Below are 21462 nucleotides of genomic sequence, written 5' to 3' on the forward strand. Positions count from 1 at the left end.
TTACCTGCAGTGCTTGTTCTTGGATATCACGAAATAATTCCATATCTTTCTCAGTCATGATTTCCTGGCTCCCAAAAAGCCGCTCCTCACTTTCTTGTTTGCCATCCCAGCCATCCTGATTGTCTGTACATAAAGAAAGAGCTCACATGTTATTAGTACTATATTTAGTTTGATACATGAACTAGAAAATTTTTCAAAAGTCTTTATTTCAATTTGAAGACCCTAATATTATTTATGTAAGAGAGAAGAGTATAGCATTAAACTGTTTCCCAGAAAGATAGTACTCAACAAAGAATGCGTACATATGATTATCTGTTAATGGTGAAAATCCTGGATTGTCTTAAGGCTTCCTTAAAAATTACATAACTAAATTTAAACTTCATTAAAAGAGGTAATATTTGTATATTATAATACATTCAAAAGCAGAATGGGAAGAGGGCATAAGGAGTATAAAATTTAGGTTGAAACTGCAAGAAAATGACACCTGTAGTATGGATTTAACACGTCAACATTCGATTATTGTTTTTTCATTCTTTAGTATTATGGAAGAAGTTTTAGTGTAAGCAAGACATAATTTTTATTACCTAGGAGCCGGAATCGACTCAACAGCAGTGGGTTTGGGGTTTTTGTTTGTTTAGCAGCAAAACAGGGAAATTTGCTCCTTTTTAAGTATCAGTGATCCTGCAATCTCCCCAGGGTCAACACATTCTTATCTTACCAAAAAGATACTCTTCAAAACAGCTACCTTACCGGATGTCAGGAAGTACTAGCTCCCCTCACACTCTGGGTGCCCTTTTAAAGCACAAACTCCACAAACCTGAGGATCACAGATGATAATCCTTGGGGTAAATATGAGAAATTCTGATAATCATTTACTAAATGATGCATCTTCCTCAAATGGGCAAAGAAATTAGTGAAGGGAGTATTTGGGGATTATGTAGATCATTATCCTTTGCATTTAAAGATGACACTGCTGATGACATCATTTCCTTTTTGTGGGAGTATGGCTAAAAAGACCAATTAATGACAGACAGTTCTTTTCAAATCAACTTCAGGTATAGGCTGTCTGTTATTTAGTACAAGAAGAAAAAAAGGACAAGAACCCACTACTGACAATATTCCCAAACTAAAAAAAAAAAAAAAAAGTATAATCTAAAAACACTATGTGACTTTAACGCCCCCTAGCGCATGACAAAGAAGGATGCACATACAGATCTAGTACAGCATTCAGTAGCGCTGAGTCAGATAATACACAAATTGTTCCTTTAAACTCTACAATTCATAAAGAAAATGAGAGAGTCAATTAAACCAACAGCTCACATCAATGTCTAAAGCTCAATATTGGTTCTCCATATACTTTATACATTTGCTCTAACAATTTCTATTTCTAAAACTTTGCAGTAAATTTTTCTGATAATCTCCAATGCAAATCAGTGGTTAATTCAAAAACGCCTTTCATTAGGATTTGCTTATTGAGATTCTTTCCTTAATGGCTTGTGTATTCTCTTAGACGAACATGCTCAGACTGGGGCTGTCTATAGTCTACATGGCTGATAAAGACACGAAAAGTACCTGCGAGTTTAAAGAGTAATTAGTTGATTGCCACTCTGGGAAAAGCCAATCAATAAAGCATAAAAAGCAGGACCTGACGATGAGGATTTCTTCTTCTGTGGGGGACCAATCAGCCACTGATACAAGCAGGAATGAGGAAGCAGTGAATACAATTACTTACCAATGGGACATCGGGGTGTGGTGGGGGGGAATGAAAGTTAAGAAATTCTCTTACAGTAGATGAAACACTATACCTTGGCCCTTGTGATCAAAAAAGAGTTTATTCTCATTCTCCTTTCCCTAGACCCCTTCCTACTTCCATCACAAGGTTAGGTTCTCTAAACTCAAGGCACAGCAATGAGACCTATTTAAGTTTTTCTTATCTGGACAGCTAAACAAATTCTTTTCCCCTGCCTTGAAGGTCTAGAGCTACGGCTCGCTCTTGCTCTCTCCCTCTGACTGTCTCCTGTCTCTCTTCTTCACTCAGTCCCTTTCTCTTTTTAAGTGTAATTCATGAAAAATTACAACTATTCTTGACAAGATTTGAAACAGGGAAATCAATGACTTTATCGTATTTGCATGTATTTGGTCTTTCCTTATGCTCAGATCAACAGCATTTTACCCACATCTACTCTTTCCAATGCCCTTACCAGAATAAAGCAAGCATCATGATGCTCATCACATGATTTATCTAGTAATTCATGAAATGTAAAGTTATCTTTGATTCAAGGTTTATACCCCCAATACTTGTAGGCAGATTATCTGTGGCTCTCCCAAGAAAGCAGCTTCCTTTGGCCTAAGGGCTCCTCTGGTTCATTCTCAACTTTATCCCTAGCCTCTAAATTCCTGCCATTAGTCATCACCTTTGAATCACCTAAATGTATCTCTAATATGTTCTTACATTTCATAACCAGTTTTTTATTATCAAAGATAAGTTTATTCTAGATAACTAGTGTTATTCTAAATAATACACTTTTGGAATACTTTTTGTTCTAAGTGAACAAACTTTTACCTGTGGGCCAATCTGAAGTGCTTGATTTCCTGTTGCCCTTTTTCCTGATTCTATATTGCTCAGAGTAGTCTACCACTTCCCCTCGGGCTTTCCGCCCATCAGGGGAAGGGGTGAAGAATTTGGTAAGGCCATCAATGAGCCCTTTGGTTTTCTTGTTGAACTTCAGGGGGACACTGCTATCTCTGCAGAAGTCCAAGCCATCTATTCGCTCTAAATATCCTTCTTCTGATGACGATGCTGATTGGCTGGAGAGAGTGATTTTACGTTTCCGACCCCTTCCAGGGCCAGTTCGAACTTTGCTGAAGGGACCTTTTGATCTAAAGAATCAAACAGGGAAAAGGGTAACTATTAAAGAGAAAATTTTATAAGGCTTCTATTTATATATAATATATAATTAGTAAATAACCTTACAGCTTTTTAAAAGATCTATATTGTTAATAGTGTTCTATGAACTATACAGTACACAAATGAGAAGTAATATTATTGTTAGAAATGTCTATTTCAAGGAAGCCTAGTTATTGATAGTGAAAAGCACCCTAAGCTAGGAGTCAGAAGACATGATTGAGTCATAATTCTACCACTTATTAATTACATCTTGGGCAAATCACATCTTCTCTCAAAACCAACGTCTTCATCTCTACAACGAGAGCTGGATCAGAGAACAACTAAGAACCTTCCAGGTATAAAACTCTGTAACACTGTGATCTTTGCACCAACTCAGAGTTATATTTTTACCTCTAAACACAAAGGATGTACTACTCTTTGAAAGTCTGAGATCAAAAGATAGTTTTACAGGAAAACTAAAGTTTGACTTAATATTAAAAGTACAGACTACACATCTGGTTCCATATATTTCAGGCTGCTAGTGCCCACTCATTTCAGTTCTATCTCATCTTCAAGATAGTCTAAAATGTGGAAAAGGTGGGTAAAATTTTTGATAATGAAGAGAGTGTACAGGCCTGAAAATATTTTTATATGTTAGCAAAGGTAGATTACTACAGAGATACTCAAAAAAGACAGTATTAACTACTGAATCTTGTCCCACTTCCTTCAAACATAGCTCAATCTCCTAATTCACAAGTGGCAGTTACATTCCTGATTTTTGCTAATAGATGAAACACTATATTCCTGATTTCTGCTAATAAAAGAAAATTATTTTACATGAAGAGAATACAGAAATGGGACTTAGCTATCACCTCAACAGAAAGAAGCTATGCAGTAATTAGCTAATGGAAATAAACAAGTGAGACTAAAATAGGAGAGAAATCTGTGAATAACACTAATTTTTATTTCCTACTTTTTATGTAAGATAAGCAATATAAGGCAAGGTTAAACGCCAGACTTTGGTGCCAGACTACCTAGGTTTTAATCCCAGTTCACCTCACATAAGCTAATCTTCCTATGCCTTATTTTCCTCCTCTGAAAAACAGAGGTAACAACAGTACCTACACTTCATTGGGTTGCTGGGAAAATTAAGTGTTTCAACATATGTAAAGCATTAACAGCTCAATTTAGCTATTATTGTATAAAATTGCTACTTATAACAATGGATTTTTTTTTCAATAAAGACAAGTGAATCCTACACTAGAGAGAAGACCCTATCCTTTTCTCCCCTCACCTTGCCACAAGTACAACTTACACCGTGTTTTGTTTCTTTAACCTGTTTTTTGGACGTCCTATTGGATTAGCATAGCGCCGTTTTATCTGTGCTGCCTTCTTTTGTAGAAGTTTTCGTCCTTTTTTCCTAGGTCGACATATTTGACATATCCACATGCCTATAAAGACATAAAATTCCACATAAAAGCACCATAGACATACACTGAAAGATTTCAGATACTAAGCCACGAGTTCTTAAACTCTTTTAGATCGAAGACTCTCATTTGAAAATGATGAAAGTCCCCCAGAAAATAAACAAAAAAACACACAAACACAAAATTCTACAAACAACTGGAAAGGGTTCACATACATCCTGAAGCCCACACGTGGATGAAGTCCAATGATCCTCAACTAGAAATCCCTGTTCTACATCTACTGCCCAGATATTAGTTTCTAAATGGCATCCTACAGGAAAAAAAGCAAGATTTCCATAGAGTACCGGCTGATTAAAGGACTGGGATAGGGAAAACATAAGATAACCTGGAACATCTTGTGGTGCCAAAAAATAAGTGCTCAAAAAACGATGGAGGCATGTCAAAAAGACACAGAAGTCAACTTGAAGGAGACAATTGAGCAACAAAAATAAATTATCATACCAGTAAATTATAATAAATTATCACCCATAGAATAAGTATCCGCAAGTCCACAATGAAATAAATAATTGAATGAATGAATGAATAAGGAAAAGAGGATAGCTCTTTCTTACAGCAGAATTCCAATTTAATAAATGTAGAAGGAATGATGAAAATAGAAAACCCATCCATTATGAAATCCATCGTGCAAACACCACACTAATAACTGCTGCAGGCATGAATCACTGATGAATGCTAAAGTTAGTGGACAATAAGAAAAAAGAATAACTTTAAGGTGTCTGTCAGGTTTCTCCACTATAATCAAGTGATCAAAGTTAACACTACCAATAATAAGACACGTCACTATCACATACTCTCTGCACTGATGCACGTTAGCAATTCTGTGGTGCATTTGTCAAAATTCCTAATTTCAGTCTAATCATAAGAAGCAAGAGAGAAACCCAAATTGAAGGACTGTCTACAAAATAACTAACCAGTATTATCTAAAAGTGTCAAAGTCAGGAAAGATAAAGTCTGAGAAATTACAACAGACCAGAGGAATCTAAGGAAATATAACAACTAAATGCAACGTGAGATCCTAGATTGAATCCTGGACCCAAAAAAAAGGGAGGAGTGGCATTAGTGAGAAATTGAAATAAGGTCTATAGATTCATTAATCATATCAGACCAAAGTTAAAAGTTTTTTAAAAGAAAATTAAATTTTAAAAATCCTTGCTCTAAGGTGCTATAAAACTTATTTTGTGGAAGTTAAATATACAGGAAGAAGCCCTAAGAAAATTTTTCTACTCTTCAAGGATTCTCTGAAGGTCTATCAATCAGACTTCAAATAAACTGAAGAGGGAGGAAAAGGAGAGTATTTATTCTTCCAATACATAAAATTTAAGAGCTTTCCAAAAGTAACAATAAATAGAATGGCGTAAGAGGACCTCAAGTAAGATCCTACAGTAGAACAACTTGACTATAACCTAAGGTTGAGTCCTTTTCCACCAACAAGAGAGCCTTCTCAAATCAAACAGACATTATCAAATATCCTATAGGCATTATACTTAAGAAACCTATAAATAATAAAATCACAACTGAAAATGGAATTTGTAATAAGACAAAATGGGTGACTAACTGGATTTTTTTTTTTTAAACTATAGGCATATGATAAAATGCTACTCCATGAAATCCAATCTAAAGGCTCTTCCAAAAAGCAATTATATCCCAACTAAATACCTTCCTAACAGCAGGAGTCCACAGAAGCAGAGTAACATCCATCGAGCTATACTGTATGATTTGTGTACTTTATTTGTACACAAATTATAATATAAAATGGCTTTATAAAAAGTTATTTTAAAAAAGTAACAGAATAAGCCAGAGAATCTACAGGTCTGTTGGTGATGAACAGTAATATAATCAATATGACCTAATACAATTTCATTTCCTCATTTAAAGAAAGAGATACTTCAAGATATTACATAAGGTAAGTATTCTGTACTCTAGTAGAGGATTAGCAAGCATTTATAAATGAGGTACTTCATCCTCTATGGATTCTTAAATATTGAAAATAGAGGAAAATAATACTAAATTCAAACCATATAAGAATGCTACGATGCTTAACAGAAAAACTATCTCCACGTTTAAGGTGGCAACAGTCTTCCTACATATACAACCCCAAAAATAGATCTAAACTGTTCTACCATTCTAACACGGGAGATAAAATGCTTTCATTAACATGTCCCTTTATATTCTCAGACTGATTTCAGAAAATATTTCTCACCTTTTGGCATCCGGGTAAGTGGTGGATCACAACACTCCATGTGAAATCCTCGGTCGCATGAATCACAAAAGAGCATGTTATCCTGGAGGAAAGGAAAGGGCAGTTCTGATTAACCTTATGAGACAGAAACACTCAGTACTACAACTTCAAAAACCCCAGGAAGCTTCAAAGACCTCAAAAAGGAGATGAGCTTCCATAAAAGTTTCCTGAATTTGTATTAGTTAAGCAAATGAAGAGTACAAGTTGGCAAAAAGTTTTGTTTTATCCAATCTTTTATTAAGAACTATAGTTTCATTAATTGAAAGTTGATCTAGTAACCAGAAATAAGCTTAACCCTGATCTCTTTTAATAAAAATGAGAAAAGAACAATTTGTGATTAATATACTGACCACCACTAAATGAATGTCTTCCACTGCTCAAAAAAATTGAGGATTATTTCTTTACAGTAGCTTAGTCTCCCTTCAAATTTACTATATAATTAGGGTCCTTTACAAATGACCTAGAAATAACCCACATCTAAAATGAGCACGTATTCTAAACCAATTATATGTAATTTAAAGAGGCTACTGTTCTAAATTCTACTGGACCAAGTGACCAAAAAATAACCAACTATACTTACATGGGAATACCAGTTGCATGTTTTACTTCTAAGTGAAATACTCACAACAGAAGATACTCACTGCATTTTTGCCTTGATCGCGACAGGAGCTGCACGTTTTACACTCAATGCACTGCCACCGTAAGGCCTTCACTCTAACCGTTAGTTCAGGGGAAAATTTTAAACAGGATGGATGACCTATTAAGAGGGGAAGAAAAAAAATCACAAATGAAACAGTCAAAAATGATTTTTTAACTGTACTAAAGAAATGATGTAGAAAAAGACAATTATCTTAAATACAAAATACTTATCAAATAAAAAAAGCTGTTTCTAGAAGCTTGCCATGAATCTCAGATGAGGACTTGGTACCTCAATTTAGTTTTATTAATGCTAAACAGAATTTAGAAACCATCCTCAAAATCTGATTAGAAAAAAACCTGACAAACTCCATACTTTTACTAAGCTTGCATTAAAGTATGATATATTGGCACATGCATACACATGTATGTATATGAAAATATAATGTGCCCAGGCCATTTCTGGAAAGACACACAAAAAACTGTTAACAGTGGTAACATCCTAGAAAATATATAGCTCTATTTTAAAGGAGAAGGATTTTACGTTTCACTTTACACACTTCATTTTCATTTTTAAAATCATAACATGTATTGCTTTTTGTGTGTGTGTGTTACTTTTACAATTACATAACAAAAATTCCATCATTTAAAGTGAGTTATTTGCTCATGATTTAAGGCACTCAACCTAAAACTAAAACCACACACACTATTTCTATTGCGGCAATAATTGATAGCATCAGAGAAAACGCTTCTCTCTTTCCACGATTTATTATCAATTTGATTCTCAGAATGTAGGGCAGCAGAGAACATAAATCAAGAGCCAATTTCCCTCAATACTGAAAAAATCTGTCTTCCTCTAAAAGTTAGTTATGTTTATTTTTCTTTAATGAGAAAAAGGGCTGGTAAAATTATCTTCTCTCTTTTCTTTCCTAAAGAATTTTCTGTTTCACTATGGTAACAAGTTTTTCTTTCTGAAGTTTAACATCAAAAGATCACTAACATTAAAGGAAAATAGGATAGGAGGTGTGAAAATCTTATCCATAATTCCATCACTCCAGAATAATAGCCATTTTCATGTTCCACTTTTCCTTTTAAACTAGTAGAAAGCACTTGCATGGTGATAATTATAATGTGTATATAATTTTGTTTTGCTTTTCTTATATGAATTTTTTATTTATATTCCTTAAACTGATTATATTCCACTGAGTTGATAAACCATAACCTATTTGATCATTTCCTATTTTAAATACTTAAACTTACCTATAATACTTAGAGACAGAACACTAAAATGAATCATTTCATGCTTATAAATCCTTTCCTTCTTTTAAATTAACTTCTTTGCAGTCCTGAAAGTGATGTTGGTGTGTAAAATGAAATAAACATTTTTATAGCTACAGGTTGATGTGCACTACCAGACCAAAAAGCATGATGCAATATCCAGTGCCACCAGTAAGGCACAAAGGTTTTACCATCATTTTATCAGCTCTAGGTTTGGGCTCTCTCAGCTTTCAGTTTTCATTATTATAAAGGACATAGGATTGTTTTGCTGTGTATATTCTCAACAATAACAACAAAAATACTAAATTATTTTTTTTTAAAAGCTGTAAGACAATACTTCACTGCTGTTCTGGCATACATTCCTATTATTACGTGGGTAGAATATTTTTTTCATAATTTTCTCTCATATAAGCTGCTTGTTCATAGGCTCTGTCCCCTTCATACTTAGAAATATAAACACGCTATTTATACTTATAGAGCTTTTGTCCCTTTGCCACATTTTAATGCAATTATTTTCCCCAAAGTATTCTTACTCTTTTTAGTCTGGGTATGTTAGCTTCTAATTGAGAAAATATCTTAACTTTCATATACTTGACTACATGCTTTTTCTTCCTTGGTTATTGTAATAGCCAGCCTCAAAGTTGCCTTCTCATGATTCTTGCCTCCTGGTATTCACACCTGTGTGTAGTCCCCTCCCACAGTGAATAAGGCTGACCTGTGTAACCAAAAGAATACTGGTGAAATGACAGAATGTGACTTCTAAGGCTAGGTCACAGAAGATACTGAGGCTTCCCCCTTGCTCTCTCTTGGACAGTCGCTCCAGGGAAGCCAGCTGTCATACAGCCCCAGGGGAGGTCCATGTGGCAAAGAACTGACACCTCCTGTCAATAGGCAGCATCAACTTGCTGGCCATGTGAGTGAGCCATTATGGAAGGCTTCATATGACTGCAGCACCAGTTGAAATCTTGGCTGCAATCTCATGAAAGATCTTAAATCAAAAACTCCTAGGTAAGCCACTCCCAAATTCAGGACCCACAGAAACAGTATGAAATAAAAAATGTTTGTTATTGCTTTAAACTGCTAAGTTTTGAAGTAATTTATTTCTGTAACAATAGATAACTAATAGTCATTTATTCAACTATTTCAGATCATAAAAAGTTCTCTGTACAGTAGTGATTTTCAAATCATGCTCTTCCCTAGTTTTGAGAGACTCAAAGGCTACCTCAGATATAATGCTTCCAGGAGGCACGGCTATAAGCCCTCCCCCCACCCCATCCCCATTTCATTCCCACTGCACCTAGGACAAGTTCATTTTTATTGGTTTTGTATATTTGAGTTCCTGTAAGATTTCATTTGGGAAAATAGCTTGGAAAGTACTGCATTGTATGATATGCCACTATATTTTTATCTAATCTTTTATGATTTTATGGTTTATTTTAACTGTGAAATTCATTCAGAGTTCATTTTGGTTTGTGATATTATGCTCATATGGTCAACCAGCACTCAAGATCTAGTCCTGTTGTCGTTAGGCGCCATCCAGTCACTTCTGACTCATAGTGACCCTATGTACAACAGAATGAAACACTGCCCTGTCCTGCACCATCCGCACAATCATTATGCTTGAGCCCACTGTTGCAGCCACTGTGTGAATCCATCTTGTTGAGGGTCCTCTTCTTTTTTGCTGGCCCTCTACTTTACCAAGCATGACTTCCTTCTCCAGGGACTGGTCCCTCCTGATAACATGTCCAAAGTATATGAGACATAGTCTTGCCATCCTTGCTTGACCTAGTCCTATATCCTAATGCCTCCTATGCATAAAAACTGAAAAGCTAAAAACTATACTTCCTAGACTCCTTTTTTCAGCTAAGCTCTTGATATGAATTAAGTTCTACAACTGGATGTATTCGTATGACATGTAAAAGGCAGAAATGAAGTAAAGACCATCTTCCTCCCAGTAATGACTATTTTCTAATGATAAGCAGTCATAGAAATGCTAGTACCGACTCTTCACCTTCACAGCCATCCAGTGGCAGCTGTGATTATGGCCAGATTCAGCATCTCAGTATCCAGCTACAACAGTGTATACTGAACTCAATAATTCTACAGTGGCCTCCTGCTTCCAACTCTCCCAGATGGAGGCAGACATAGTGACTTCCCTGGGTGGGTCAGTTCTGCAGTGTTCCAGGAGTCAGTCCTTGAAGCCCAGCCTAGAGTCTGCTTCTTCAGCCCTTCCATCAATAAACAATACAAATGCCTAACTCCAGTACTAAATTCCTTTCCACCTGAAGTATTTAGTGTGGTTTCTGTTTTCTGCACTAAATTCTGATTGTTACTGATATGAAACATTGAAAATTAACCCAATGATCAAAGATAATGCTGATTTATTAAGGCCTCCCTGCAAAGCCTTTTGAGTTCTTAAAATGTAAAGCAAGAATACTTTTGGAACTGACAAAACTGAAGACTTCTTGCAAAAATCTTTCTTAGGGCCCAGAATTTTCACACTGCTCACTAAATTGCAGTGTCAACATTCTACTTCCCTGTGTGATGTATGTACGTTTACATCAAGAAAAACAAATCTGTTATCGTCCTGGTTCTAGTCATCAAGCCTGAGGCAGAAATCAAGAAAGATAAGTAGTGATTATTAAAGAAACCAGCAATAATTTCAAACTGATTGCTGTGATTTCAGCAGATGTTTGATAGTGAAATATAAAGATCAACAGCAAAAAATAAGTCTACAGAAAGTTAAAAAAAAAAAAAAGTGTGTAAGTTACATACTCAAATCCCTCTCGTCTAGAAGCTCCTCCCAGTTACCTAAAACAAGAATCAACTTAAAATATTTATTTCATAACAACTGAGGATACAAACGCAGTTAAACATACTTTCCTCTTGCTTCATAACAAGGTTTAGAAGGAATACATGGGGAATCAGGAATCACATACCACTGTTGCCACAATCAGCACAGGAGATGAGTTCCTCTGGCTTCTTATCTCGGTTTTGTTCTTTTGTACCAAGACAGAAACTACAGATGGGGATTGGTTCAGCAACCGGCTGTAAAGAAAAACACAATTCACTTAGGTACTAATGCTTTTTTTGTTTTTTAAGTATTAATACAAAGACATAAAATTTTAAGTTTAAATTCCTAAGACAGTTATATGTAACTTTAAGACAACTCTATCACTCTAATTCCAACTACATAGGTGAATTTTTACAAAGCCTGCTCTCATCGGGCCTTTTCAACTGGTCTTTGTGGTGACAACTTTACACCAAAAAATCATATCCCAATCATTTTGGTCGCTTAGAAACTAAATGACACAATATGGATTAAATAAAGCAAATCCTTCACCTAAGATTGAAAAATTCAACTGAATTAAGTACAAGAAGATATAACACCACTTAAGAGGCATGCAATCTAGTAGGAAAGTGAAAAGATATATGCAGATTAACATAATGTAATGCATAAGGCATTAAGTGCTATAAGATAGATACAGTCAGTGCTCTGCAGACGTGAGAGAGATAAATTCCAGTTGTGGTTTGGAGGAAGGGAAGGGTTGAAAGAGGAAGACAACATGTACTAAGTGCCAGTACTATGTTAAGGGATCTTAAGAAGCTTGTCCCAGGACAACTCAGATAATATATCTTAGAAGCAGAATTTAAACCCAAGTGTCTATGTTCGTTTATAGCATGGCCTCCCTGTAAGAGGGATGGAGTCAAGGGTGATACAGGTAGCATAAGCAGGATGAACTTAAGTGTGTAGTCTGCTAAAGCCAATACTTAACGGATATGGCTTCTGTGATGAGAAGAAAAAAGAAGACAAAGAAGCTAAGTCAATTCATGCCACTGAATGCCTTGTAGAAAGTTAGACTTTATCCTGCCGGCAAAGAAGAGCAATAGAAGGTTTCTGAACAAGGAGATGACCATCCATATTTGAGGGGAATAATTCCAGCAGCAGTATCAGAGACAAATGCGGAAAAGCTTAAAGATAGGCAGAACATTTAAACACCAATTACAACTGTCTAGCAAAGACAAGATAAGAACCTGAACAAAAGCTAAAGAAATGGAAAGAAGAAACAGCTGTGGACTTAGAAACCAACTAGCTGAGGGAGTAGTAGAAAAGGTAATGAGTCAAATGACTAAGGTAACTGAAAGTACGGTGATGACAATTGTGAAAGAGAAACAAGTCATTTTAAAGATTACGAGGAAAGCAAAAGAGATAGTGAATTCAATTTTATATGTGTTTAGTTGGAGGTACTAAGTCAACTCTCAAGTATTTATGGTAGGAATTGTGCAGGATGGAGATACAAAACCTGCAAGGTGCTTACAGTCGAATGGAGAGAAAAGATAAAGCACAATAAAATGTCTGTAAGTACTATGATAGAACTATTACAATGGGAAATAAAGGAGGAAGTAAATAACTGGGGGGAAAGGGTGTCAGGGAAAGGCTTCACAGAAGCATCATTTGAATCAAGCTCTTACAGAGGCATATGACAGACAGGCCTACCAGCTAGGGGTATTAAGAGAGTTAGAAAATATAGATTTGGGTTGGGAGGTGGGTAATGAGCTTAGCTGTGGACTTACTGAGCTTGAAGTGCCTATGGAACATGCACGTAGCGATTCCCATGAGGCATCATGATACAATGATTTGGAGTTCAAAATAGAGACTGGTCTGGAGATAAAAATCTTAAAGTCATATGTGTACAAAATAGCACTAATGCCATCAGAGTTGATGAGCTCTCCCATGGAGAACAGGTGGAAGGAAGAGAGCCAACGTCAGAACACGAATATTTGACTAGAAAAGCCTGCACAGAAAAACTGATTAATGAGAGCTTGGGTGGAACATCAATATGGAAACGTCCAACACAAACAAGGTAGCAGTAGTGCTCAACAGAGAGATTAAATAAGAGATGAACAGTGGGAAGTTGTCTTAATAATTTAGCTGCAGTAGAGAATATTATAACAGCCAGAATGCTCCTTAGAAGCAAGGGTAAGTTATCAGAAGGGATCAGTCCCTGGAGAAGGACATCATGCTTGGTAAAGTAGAGGGTCAGCAAAAAAGAAGACGACCCTCAATGAGACAGACTGACACAGTGGCTGCAACAATCGGCTCAAGCATAACAAGGACTGTGAAGATGGCACAGGACCAAGAAGTGTTTCATTCTGTTGTACACAGGGTCGCTATGGGTTGGAACCGACTTGACGGCACCTAACGACAACACCTATTATATAGTTTTTTCTAAAAGGAATATGAAAAATAACCAGGAGAGTCAGAAGAGAATACATCCAGGAGCGCAAACGTGAAGGAAACTCTCAAGAAGGCCTGGAAAGACTGCAGAAGTCAGGTTATAAGGTTTTGGCTTTATACTGTAGACTCAAAGTTACAACTGGATGATTTTAAGCAGTGGAGTAACATGACCAAGATTTAATATTTTAGAAGAGTTACTCTATAGCAGTTGAAAATAGATTCAAACGGATATGATCTATAACCCAGGCCATGAATAATGAGGGCCTGTATTAAAGCAGAAGGAGTCCTGGTGGTGCAGTGGTTAAAGCACTCAGCTGCTAACCAAAAGGTTGGCAGTTCAAACACACCAGCTGCTCCGCGAGAGAAGATGTGGCAATCTGCTCCCATAAAGATTTACAGGCTTGCAAACCCTCTGGGGTCACTATGAGTCTGAATCAACTCAACAGCAGTGAGTCTGGGTATCAAAGCAGTGGCAAAAAAATTGGAGAAAATATAGATAAAAGATATTTAAAAGACAGAACTGGCAGGACCTGATAGCTAATTGATTTGGGACCAGGTGGGGAAGAGGGAATGGGAAAGTGGGTACAGTAACGAAGATGGAAGACTAGGAAGAAAATTCTAAGAAATGAAAAGGCAAGCCACAAAACAGAACTACTACTAACATATTTAACCAACAAATGGTTCCTACCCAGAATATATAAAGAACTCCTACATGTCAGAAAGGAAAAGATAGACAATCTCATAAAAAAGTAGGCAAACGACTTCAACAGACCCTTCACAACTGAAAATACCTGGATAATACATGAATGGCCAATAAGCATAAGAAAAGATACTCAACCTCATGAGTCATCAAGGAAATGGATCTTCAAGAAAGGCCAAAATTATGAAGACTGGCAATACTAATTGTTAATAAGAAAGTAGAATAAGAACTCTCAAATACTGCTGTCAGGAACATAAACTGACAAAACCACTTTGGACACTATTTGACATTATCTACTAAAATTGGACATATGCATACCATATGATCCAGCTATTCCATTCCTAGGTATATAACCAAGTGAAGTGCACACACATATATACAATAAAACACACACATGGATGTTCATAATAACCCTCAAACAAAATTTATCCAAATAACTTGCAATGGTCAAACATATAAACCGTGTAATATCCATACAATGGAATATTAAAAAGCAATGAAGGTAAACAAATTACAGTCAATATTGATGAATATCATAAACACCACTGAATAAAAGAACAGACACAAAAGAATATATACAATTTCATTTATATATAAAGTTCAAAAACACTTTTAAGTTGTTATAAGTGAGGAGAGGGATTAGAAGGGAAGATACAGTGAATTGGGAAGAGACTTCTGGAGTGCTGGTAATGTTTATCTTGACCTAGATGGTTTCAAGGATTTTAATTATGTAATAATTAAGGTGTACACTTACAATCTGTGCACTTTCCTATATTTCAATTAGAAAGTTAAAGTTAAATAAATAACCAAATGTGGAGTAGGACTGTGATACCTTTGGAATATTCTGAATAAATACCAGCGGTGATTTGGATATTGGAGTTTGGAACTTAGGAGACAGAATATGCTAGATAGATTTAAAAGACACCAATATATAGGTTATAAGTGACAGCACCAGTAACAAGGTGGGGCAGAATGGCTAGGAAAGGGTAGAGAGTAAGGGGAGAGGGTAGGGGAAGAATGAGATGATGTCTGAGATCAAGAAATACCAACATTTAGGAGCATCAGAGAAAAAAAGGAAACCAAAACAAAAAGGAAGAGTGACACAAGAATTTCAAGAAGCAGAAAGCAATCAAAAATCAAATGATAGGAAGATAAAAGCATCTACTGGTTCTGCAACTGATAACTGCAGACCTCACCGAGCTGTTTTCAGTGACAGGATAAGAACTGAAGTCACAGGAGACAACAAAATGCTGCAAAGGGATGAAGATTAGGTAGGAGATAGCTAAAGAGAGATGGTAAAGGGTTTTGACATGTTCTAGGTGTTTAAGAGGTGAAAGACTAAATCTATTGAAATATGAAGACAAAAGCAGGTGGTCAAAGAGATTCAGGAAACACAAAATAGCAGGAATATGTCGTATAGTAAGGCCCAGAGATGCTCTGTTCAATATGGCAGCTACTAGTCACATGTGGCCATTAAAATTAAAATTAAATAAAATGTTAAATGCAATTCCTCAGTCACACTAACTACATTTCAAGCACTCAATAGCCACATGTGGCTAGTGACTACAGTACTGGAGAGAGCAAATATAGAATAATTCCATCATTAAAGAAGTTCTATTGGATAGCACTGATCTGGAAAAGAGAATGGATTCTAAAGCATGGTATAAGTCCTGGCTTATATGATATATGGGGTAGTGTATATGTATATTGTTTGTAGGTGTCAAAGGGGGGATGGGAAGTAGATGAAGGTGCTCATTTCTGATAGCCTCTGGAAAACAGCAAATAAAGTCACCTACAAAAAGTAGGGTAGGGACAGGCTAGATAATCAGAAAGAGATAAAATCACTGAGGAAACTGAGATTTGGGTCCAAAAGCAGAAATAACGAAAACACCCTCTACTGAAATGAAAGGTGGGCACACATTCTTCAGTCAAGATGGAATCAGAAAAGTATGATTATAGAGAATAAATTCAGAAATACAAGCGAGAAAAACTAGAGTCCCTGCAAAATGGCCTCCACCTTTCCACTAAAATAGAAGACAATGTCACTTGCTAAAAGAGAAGTAAATGGGTATAGGTTTGGGCATATCTGGAGAGAAGAAAAGATCTGGAAGTCTCTGAAGGAAAGGTGACAGGGAATCAATTAGTAAAGGATAATAAAACTGTCACATCATCTCTAACCATGAAGCTAATATCGGAAAGAATCCATTTGTACTGGATCCAATCAAAATGGGTATACAACTTTCCTAAGCACCTCTGAAGCCTTGAACTGACAAAAACAGAGCTGAAAATAAGTCAAGGGGTGGGAATCACTAGAGCACAAATGCAAGCATTTTTAAAATGGTGGACCACAAAGTTGAGCCTCAGTATCATAAGCAGGAAAAGGCTGACACACTGGAAGTATAAGGAGTTATGATACCATAAGAAGCCTGATAAAACTGAAATAAAGGTTTAGTAGAAAGTGAAAGGTCTGGAAAAGTAGAAGGACTGAAGATTGTGGTCAGCAAAGGAACTTCAGAATTTGTGATTTCCTAAGCATGAAGCTTTAGATAATGACGGGAACCCCAAATGGCAAATGTGCATAAATTCTTTAATATTTAGCAAGCACTGTTCTAGACACTGAGGTTACAGTGGCAAACAAGGCAGACAAAGCCCCAATCTCATGGAGCTTATATTCTAGTGGAGTGATATAAAAAAGTGAAAATGAAGACAATGGAGTTAGAAAGTCAACAAGTTGGGAAAGCATGATTTTAAAAAATCACATAAACATGTTCAAGTCAGCAAAAATGATGACTGCTCAAGATAATAAAGAAACCTACAAAGATAAATTTCAGAGAAAAGAATATTGGTAAATGACAGCAAAAAACAGAGGTCATGGTATTAGTAGACAGGAAGAGCTAACTTCATAGCAGGATTTGTTCAATGAGGAACAATAATCATCTTAGAGGCAGTGAAGATCAAGAAACGTGTCAACTCCTCTTCCTGGGTCTGTCACCATCACTACCCCTTTTTAAAACAGGGCTGGGAATATGGAAAAGTAGCTCCACTAGGGGGCACAATTCACTGTAATGATCTACTAGTGACAAGTCAGAGTACCAACTTTACATATAAAGCACATCCTATGACTTCAGCACTCTGATTAAAAAAGGAACAAAGCTGGTCAGATAAAGAGTCACAAGCCAAAATGCTGTGTAACCTGTAGTGACCGAGGAGTTGGAAAATGATAAAAAGCTACAGGGCTGAGAGGGAGTAGTACCATAATTCACACTAGGTTATCGTAATAATTAACATATATTAAGTATAGCAAAGTACTTTGTTAATTTGCTTCCACTTCTTAGGGACAGATTAGATCATCTTACCGCTTAAATCATCTTATTGCTTAAAGGAACAAACATATAAGGATAAGGAAAGGGAAAGTCTGAAAAATAAATTACTGTTGTTCTTCAGCATAGGAAATATAGTCTTAAAAAATTACAATTATATAGTAATCTATGTCTTTAAAAATGTGTCTTTATCACCTACAAGTAGATAGTAAAGTTCCTAAAGGCAGAATATGGTATTTAAAATCATATCTAAGAAAACCCCTAGTAAAACTGTCATCGTAAGTTGGAAACATTTACTGCTGTCGATATTTCTTTTATATTTGATCACCGCTTCATATTACCAGACTTCATCTACCCTAAACCAAAATAATTCAGATCACTCAAATTTATTCATTGAAGAGGAGGGGGGAGCGATTCAGATAAACTGACTGCCTGGTTACTTGGAGCTGTGTAGACTCTTAACTAAATTGTTATGGCACTATATCAGATAACCAGTTTTAGACCTTGGCTACCAGCACACAAAACAATTCACTGATTATTCCCAGTAATGACGATTTAAGTTTAAACAGTATCGATATTTACAGTGTGAAAATGTGACAGGCTGAAAAGTGATTTGTTAAGTCAAATAAAGGCAATGGTCCAAACAAACTCAAATTACATAGAAATACTTTTCAGTAATATATGGCAGTGCAAACATAATTTTTTTAACCTATATACTTCCCACTGAAGATGTACATTCTTTGACACCACTTTGTAAGCTTCTTAACTACTTGAAAAACTAAATTTTTCAGCTAACATAGAGAAATACGATCACTAACAATCATTGTATTTTAACTAGTTGATAATATCAGAGTTTTTTTCTTTTTTTTTCCTTTTTAGATGCAATTTAAGGAAGAATAACAGTACTTTAGTGGTTAGTCATTTATCTCATTAGCTACAAGCAAAAATAGTTCAAAATAAATCATCTAGGTTACAGCAAAACCTATGAGGTCTTCTATAATTTGTTGATAAAATAGCACTGCTAATCAGTACAGAGTGGTATGTTTTAGAATATGCCTAACTGTATTATAAGAGCATTAAAAAAAAATTACAACTTCAGACCATTCTCATTCTCAAAATGCTAATAAGCATGAAAAGCAGTTGGACAGGGCTAAAACTACAGCAGGTTCACCGTTAAGATTTGAGCCTGAATTTACCAAGGTGATAACAGGACCGAAAGAAGAGATGGTCAAACTATTTCCCAAATAAAACTCTACAAGCTGATATCAATTACCCTGTATGACAAAGACAAAATAAAAACAACTGACAATCTGTGAATACAATTTTTCAAAATCTGTGGAGACAGACAATATGCCATATAATCACTGTTTCCAGGTCTGTCTCAGATTAGTCTTTATACCTTACTTGTTCCCATGATCTATACAAAGTAAACCTGTTTCTACAGCTAATAAAACAAGAAGAAAGTTTGTAGCAAATGACTTTACACACCATTAAACACAGCAGCCAGAGTGAACCTGTTAAATGGTAAATCAGAGCATGTCACTCAGCTGCCCAAAACTCTCCAATACAATGGCTTCCATCTTAAATGTTAAATGAACTACAAGGCCCTATGCAATCTGTGACCATGCACACCTGCGTGTGAGCACACACACACACATGCACACACACGCACACACAATATTACCTCTCTGACCTCATCTCCCATTGCTCCCTCCTACATTCTACTCCAACTTCCTTGCTTGCTTTTTCTTCAGCAAATCAAGAATGTTCCAGTTACAGGGCCTTCACATTTGCTTTCCTTCTATTTGAAATGCTCTTCTCCAGATCATTCAGATCTTTATTCAAAAGTCACCTTCTCAGTAAGGCTTTCTGTAACTACCTCATCTAACATTTCAAAGCAACCTACCAACCACAATAATTCATTTCTGTCTTTCCTGCTTTATTCTCCCCCCCTAGCCTTTTTACTAATTAATATAGTATGTGTGTATGTGTATCTTACTGAGTGCCTGTCTGTACTCCTAGTACTGGAAACAGTGCCTAGCAAATAGTGGCATTCAATAAGTATCTGTTGAAAAAATTGAGTTACCTTGTACTAGAAATAATAAGGAAAACAGTATATATTTAAAAAATGAGTTGGGTATCAGCTCAACAGTAATTAAAATATATAAATGCTCCACTGCTTACAAACAAAGTGATCTCACAGGTGCTTTCATGGTATCAATTACTACATAAAACTTCTGCCACAGCAACCCACCTCCATTCAGTTTCTCAAAAGTAGGGGTAAATCTGTGGCAGGAAGCACTTAGATTGTACCTTGTGTCATCTATTGCTCTAGGTTGCTTTAGGCATAATGTTGAGATCTCCATAATAATCACCAGACGGCAGCACTGAGGCAAACACAGTAAACCAAAATCAAACCCATTGCCATCAAGCTGATTCCGACAAATAGCGACAATATAGGACAGAGTAGAACTGACCCCACAGGGTGTCCAAGGAGCAGCCAGTGGATTTGAACTGCCGCAGCCAAGCTCTTAACCACTGCACCACCGGGGCTCCTAAACACATAGTAGATGCTCTGATAACAAGTAGACAGCTGAGTAACATTTTGACTTGAGCTTTTGGAAATAACTTTTAAAAATCAGGGATAGTAAAAATTTTGGCCAATGATCTCTATTACTTGAGGTTTACAACATGCGAGAGAAGATTTTTAGACACAATCATTCAGAATATCTTAAACCACGCGTTTTCTAGATATCCGGTCACATCATCTGAAGTATTTCCATCTTAAAGTTTAATTTTCATTTCTTTCTCCCTAAAGAGCCTTTAATTTTTTAAAAGGCATTATACACTTGTAATTGTCTCCATTTTCTAATATCTTCTGAGGAATTCAAACCCAACTCTACGCTGTCTCTGTTCTTAAACACTGACATAAAAGAATAAGCAAGAACCTGTTTTGTTGTATGCAATCATCTCCAGTTTTTTCAAGACTGAATTACATGATAAATTTTAGAATCAGTCACCAACAGAATTTTCAAGCACAAAAATGCACCTGTAAACTAAGACTTATAACTTCAGAAACCTGTATGAGAATCATTTCATAGGCTGTCAGGCAATAAAGATGTAGCTTTCTTAAAAGCTACAAAATTAAATCTTAAGTTTTAATGCCACTGGAAATTAGTGAGACAAGTTAGGATAATCAATATTAAGAGAGTATGAAAGAAGTATATAATTCACATAAGGCTCCCTGTAACACTCAAACATGCATTAAGCAATAAAGGAATAATGAACCACATCATTCTTCCTTAATTTAAATATAAAATATCTATAGAGCATACACAAAGCTTAAGTCAAACTATAATAATTACTGTAATTCATACTTTTATTTTGCTTTTGTGAATTAATGGTATAGATTTTGTATCTTCTCACAAGTAACAGGTCAAAATTCATAGAGTGAGAAGCAACTATTACAATTTGTCCTAGCCTTGAAAATCTGTATCTTTAACTGTTCCTGTGGCACCCCCTATATATGATAATCGTGTGCTGTAAACTTAGAAATAAGTTGTCACCCCAAAAAAAAATTAAGCTGATGATAGGGAACACAAAGTAGAGTAAGGATATTGTTGATGTGTTGTGAGATTGTTAACCATTGTCATAGGGCAACATTTGTAGTAACTGT

General features: G+C 35.9%; 1 protein-coding gene across 2 annotated transcripts in view; it reads right to left on the reverse strand.

Moving 5' to 3' along the window:
• KAT6A (lysine acetyltransferase 6A) overlaps nucleotides 1-21462 on the reverse strand; it is a 118124-nt gene that overhangs the window by 48724 nt on the left and 47938 nt on the right. Inside the window, exons 3-8 of one of the 2 annotated variants that reach the window (XM_023736642.1) lie at nucleotides 11467-11575; nucleotides 7255-7370; nucleotides 6575-6656; nucleotides 4224-4338; nucleotides 2564-2880; nucleotides 5-123 (exon numbers count right to left, since the gene is read on the reverse strand). In XM_023736642.1, the coding sequence (XP_023592410.1) occupies nucleotides 5-123; nucleotides 2564-2880; nucleotides 4224-4338; nucleotides 6575-6656; nucleotides 7255-7370; nucleotides 11467-11575 (858 nt within the window). Of the gene's footprint in view, nucleotides 1-4; nucleotides 124-2563; nucleotides 2881-4202; nucleotides 4339-6574; nucleotides 6657-7254; nucleotides 7371-11466; nucleotides 11576-21462 lie in introns of both variants that reach the window. The other variant, XM_004382079.3, reaches the window with a different exon arrangement.

Source organism: Trichechus manatus, unplaced genomic scaffold (genome assembly GCF_000243295.1).
Source record: "Trichechus manatus latirostris isolate Lorelei unplaced genomic scaffold, TriManLat1.0 scaffold00090, whole genome shotgun sequence".
Taxonomy (NCBI): domain Eukaryota; kingdom Metazoa; phylum Chordata; class Mammalia; order Sirenia; family Trichechidae; genus Trichechus; species Trichechus manatus.